We start from the raw sequence: 5,536 nt of genomic DNA, 5'->3' as shown, positions 1-5,536 counted from the left end.
TGAGGGAAACCCATCCACTTTTGTAGATGTGTCACATAGAAATTTTTATGCATTTCTTCCATTTTCTCAACATAGTCAATTGGAAATATTGCTTCTCTACAACTTTAATTATAGTTGTGTGCACCTCTTTAATTATTTGTATGCATTTGTCAAACTCGATCTCGAAGAAATTATTTGAGATCATTGAAGTAGTCAAGCTCTAGTATCCAATAATGTTTGATTCTCTATTCGAGGTATTCATAACTGAAATAGTAACTTACAAACTTATAAACAAATATCAACATATGGAAATAATCAGAATGAAAAAGTATTAATAGTTAACATAAATTCTTTCAAATGAATAATGTTCAAAATAACATAAATAAAAATCAAAACTATTTCAAATGAAATAGTTAGATTGTAATGTTTGAAATATGGTGGCATTGTCTTCCACTTTTCAAACATTAACAATATAAATATTAATAAAAATCTATATATACTATGAAAAATATTTAAATAAAACACATATATAATCTAATTTAATTATGACAAAATATAAACTAAATATATGATTCGTTTATTTTAAATTAATCATTAACTTTAATGAAATACAAATTTTATTGATAAGGTGACCTTGTTGTCCACATCAATGATTAAATTTAATTATGAAACATTAAAAATATAAATATTTTGAAACATGCAAATATAAAACTATTATGAAACATACAAATCTAAAACATGGAAACTAAAAGTATTTTGAAATATGCAAATCTAAAACTAATGTAAAACATGGAAATGTAAAACTAAATTGAAACATGCACATTAAAAATCTGCAAAAGAAATGTATTATCAAATATCTAAATCAAATAGTTTTTGAATCCTAAATCTAAATCAAACATACAAGGCTAAACGATATGAAACTTTAATTTACTCCTCTTCAAAAACTCTAATTTGCTCCAATGATCTCCATCTCTTCCTCCCTGTAAAAACACAAAATGAAAATGAAATGAGGAGTATTTGTTTTATAATTTATGAGAGAACCCTCATATCCCCCAATAGATGTCTTTTGACATTCCACATATTTGTTTCAAATTCCCCCACTCCTCACAAAAAATAAGCATGAATGTACATGCAAAAATATATTTAACAAAAAGAAAATGTTTTAGTTTTAAAATTTTAATTAAGTTATTTCAACCCTATTTTCTTGAGTTCTATTTTTGGCCTTATTTTTTCGAATCCTCTTTTTTGGCCCCTCTTTTCAGGCCCTATTATTTTAGCATCCATTTGGCTTAATATTATTTTGGTCAGCTATTATTTCAAGAATTTTATTTTATTTTATAATTCAATAATGATAAAATATATACTAAATATATGATTCATCTACTTTAAATAAATCATCAACTTCATTAAAATACAAATTGTATTGATATGGTGGCATTCTCATCCAGATTAATGACAAAATTATACTTTGAAACATGAAAATATAAATACTTAGAAACATGTAAATGCAAAACTATTATGAAACATTCAAATCTAAAATATGCAAACCAAAACTATTTTGAAATATGCAAATCTAAAACTAATATGAAACATGCAAATATAAAAGTAATTTGAAACATGCACTTTTAAAATATGTAAATGAGAAGTATTATAAAATATATAAATCAAATAGATTTTGAATACAAATCTAAATCTAAATCTAAACATTCAAGACTAAACTATTAAATGCAAGCCTAAATAGCTATGAATAGAATTCTAAATCTAAATGAAACTAATTAAAATTGAAATCTAAATCAAAGTAGAATATTATAACTAATTTTGAATTTCAATTTACATCTAAATCTAAATGAAAATGTAAATAAAAATAGAAATCTCACCTACAAAAAAGTTACTCCAAAACTTCAATCTACTCCTATTCAAAAACTCCAATCTAATCCTCCAATAACCTCCACCTCTTCCTTCCTCCAAAAACATAAAATGAAAATGAAATGAGGAGCCTTTGTTTTATAACTTCTGAGAGGCTCCTCGTATCCCCCAATAGACGTCTCTTCACATTCCACGAATTTGTTTCAAATTCTCCCACTCCCCACAAAAAAAAGGGATGAATGTGCATGCAAAATTATATTTAACAAAAAATAAAATCATATTGAAATTATTTCGCCCCTATTTTTTCAGGCCCTATTTTTTCGGACCTTATTTTTTTGTCCCTATTTTTTCGGGTCTTACTTTTGTGAGCCCTACTTTTTCGGGCCCTATTATTTCAGCCTCCATTTGGCTTCCTATTATTTTAGCTAGCTATTATTTTGGGATTTTTTTTTAATTTTATGATTCAATAATTAATATTTAATTTAGAAGTTTGTAACCGCTCCCAATTCTTTTTTATTGACAGAGAATTTTTTTGGCATATTCTCGTGCTAGGCATTTGTGCTGTGATTGTATAGAACGCCTCTCGGCATAACAAAATAGCCTATCAAACCACTAAAATTCTCGATAGATACAAGATTACTTACTCATTCATCATTGCATTTCTCATAGAATATGCTACCTAACACATTGTCTTATCTCAATAGAGTGTTGAAGGATCTTTTCCATCCAAAATTGTAAAGTGTGAATCTTTTATATCAAAGCCAAAATTGCAGTAAACCAAATTGAGATGAAATGAGGAAAAATGCTAAATAATTGCAATTTTTCCCTATGTTAAAAATTGAAAATCATGTTTTTAAAAATTAGATAGCCATTACGATCCCCATCATTTAGTCACTTAATAACAAAGTGTCCCAATCCATCCATGTCCTCTCACATCTAATAACTAATATACCTCTTTCTATTTAATAATCATATTGTCTCTTTCACTCGTCAAATATATCTCTTCCCTTCCCATTTAATAACATTTTGTAGCCATATTTGTCAAAATAATTTAAAAACTAAATTAAAAATTTAGTTACTTATAAATTAATGAAAATATTAAAAAGAATTAATTGAAACAATCTCGGACCGTACACGACCTGCCCAGGCCAGTGCGGATAAAGAATGATACTTAACCACTGAACCCCCAACAAGATCTGGAAACCATAAATTGGGTAGGAAATCTAGATTCAGGTGGAATAATCAGCTAGAAGATTCGGATGCAGCGAGTCGATTAGCACAGTTTTCAGAAGAAAATGAATATTATCGACAGATTTCCAGCTGCCCTGGGCGGGGATTCATTTCTGTATATTGCCCTGCTTATAGCGCTTCCCCTGCTGCTGCTGTCAAAGCTCAAGAAGAAATCGAATCTGCCTCCCGGTCCTCGAGGATGGCCAATTGTTGGCAACCTGATTCACATCAGGCAATCGAACCAAGGCGTTCAAGGTTACATAGAAAAAATTCAGAGAAAATACGGTCCAATTTTCACAATCAGATTAGGGTTTCAACCGATGATTATTGTCGCAAGCCCTGAATTGGCCCACGAGGCTCTGGTACAGAAAGGCTCCCTCTTTGCCAGCAGACCGCCCGCCAAGGGCCTCCGCAAGCTCTTCACCAGCAACCAGATGAACATCAATTCCGCTCCCTACGGTCCTCTCTGGCGAACCCTCCGCCGAAACCTGGTGAGCGAAACCCTAAGCTCAAACTCCCTCAAATCCTTCCGAGAGGGCAGAGAATGGTGTCTCCAGGTGCTTATTCAGGGTTTAAAAAGCGAGGCCGAGCAAAATGAAGGCGTGGTGAAAGTGATCGAGCATTTGAGGCACGCGGCGTTTTGTTTACTGCTCTACATGTGTTTCGGACTGCGACTGGATGAGAATGAAGTCCGAGAGGTGGAGAGCGTCATGAGAGAAATGCTTTTCAGCATTACGGGTCTCGTATTAGAGGACACATTTCCCGTTCTTAGGTTTTTCTACAGGAAGCGCCGAGAGCGGATAATGGGGATCTACTGCCGTCAGCGGGAGAAACTGGTCGCGCTTTTCAATCGCCGCCGGGCGGAGTTAGCGGAGGGGACGGCCATTAATTGTAGGGCGTATGTTGATTCTTTGTTTTCTCTGTCTGTTGACGGCGGCAGATCTCTGACCGACAAAGAGATTGCGACTCTTTGCACGGAGTTCATTAATGGCGGCACCGACACCACATCGACAACGATTCAGTGGGTGATGGCTAATTTGGTAAAATATCCGGATGTCCAGGCCAAGCTTTACAAGGAAATTGAAGGTGTTGTTGGTAAGGAAGGGGCTAACTTGGTGGAAGAGGAGAAACTGCTTTCTCAAATGCCATACCTTGAAGCAGTGGTGAAGGAGGCGCTGCGCAGACATCCGCCTGGAAAGTTCGTTCTTTCGCATGCTGTTACGGAAGATTGTATCCTCGGTGGTTATGATATTCCTGCGGGGGCTCTTGTGAATTTCTGTGTTTTTGAGATGGGCAACGATCCTGCAGAGTGGGAGAATCCTGAGGAGTTTGTGCCAGAGAGATTTATGAATGGGGAAGTGGATATGAGTGGAGGGAAGGAGATCAAGATGATGCCTTTTGGGGTGGGGCGGAGGATTTGCCCTGCCTTAAGCGTGGCCATGCTCCATGTTCAACTTATTGTGGCAACACTGCTTCACAACTTTCAATGGCAGAGCAAAGCGGGAGAAACTGTGGATTTTGCGGAGATGCAGGAGTTTACTATGGTGATGAAAAATCCGCTACAGGCAATAATAAAGGAGAGGGCTGCGGCACCTGCTTGTTAAAATGTACTGGTTTTTGCTTAATCTACGAGATATAATAATGCATCTGTATCTTGCTTAATCTAGATCTGTATCTAGTTTAACATATAAGATGCAATAATTTATCTGTATCTAGCTCACTCCGCGAGCAAAGCAAGCCTTAATATTTCTTGGGAACGGTGTTCTGGTTTCAGTTCTCTCTATGCAGACAAGCACCGGTTAGTCTTCCCTTTACATCCATTCAATGGCAGAGTTCATATTTTAGGTACCTACAATGTGGATTCAAAGAAAAAATTATGTGCTCGCAGTAGTACTATTTTATATGGATCTTCTCGTAATTTGGCCTCCTTCCTCCACTAGCATCCGTAATTTAGTCATTTTAGTGTTCCAGCTCTCGTCCACGATGAATCATACAGTGTTGGTGTGTCATGGGTCATGCTGATGCGAAAATAATGTTCCACAGCTGTATCCCGAAATAAAATCTAATTTATTATAGACTATTGTAAAGGAACTCTCTTTGGAAAGAAAACAATTTAAGCTGCTAAGAATCTAGAGCTTGCCCATCTTAAACGGTGCAGATGTTGGAAGTATTAGAGTTCTGAGAGGGGGTGAATCAGAACACACTGATTTTACTCAATCAATTTTCAAAATCTAATTTTAAAGATTCATAAACTGAATGTATTCAAATTTTACTCAAATAAATATCATTCGCCATGCATGAATATGAAAAACATGAATTCATCGAAGATAGAGACACGTATTTTGCCAAGTGGAAAACCTTCAAAATTCTTCAAAAAAGATTCGTCATAAAGAGAAAAAACCACTCCATGAACTTGTAATTTTTAATGAGCTTCAACTCTTTACAATCAACAGCAACAACT

General features: G+C 34.7%; 1 protein-coding gene across 1 annotated transcript; it reads left to right on the top strand.

Annotated features, from left to right (window-relative positions):
* The first annotated feature begins 2,965 nt into the window (after positions 1–2,965).
* Positions 2,966–5,225, top strand: LOC149542777 (cytochrome P450 77A1-like). Its single transcript, XM_089797665.1, has one exon. It carries the CDS (start codon positions 3,141–3,143, stop codon positions 4,677–4,679), a length of 1,539 nt encoding a protein of 512 aa, XP_089653791.1. The 5' UTR covers positions 2,966–3,140; the 3' UTR covers positions 4,680–5,225.
* Positions 5,226–5,536: the final 311 nt, after the last annotated feature.

This window comes from Cupressus sempervirens, chromosome 8, assembly GCF_028749045.1.
Source record: "Cupressus sempervirens isolate cs-2001-9-10 chromosome 8, ASM2874904v1, whole genome shotgun sequence".
In the NCBI taxonomy this organism is placed as follows: Eukaryota; Viridiplantae; Streptophyta; class Pinopsida; order Cupressales; family Cupressaceae; genus Cupressus; species Cupressus sempervirens.
Note: the sequence above shows the minus strand (reverse complement) of the source record. Positions and strands in the feature narration are given on the sequence as shown.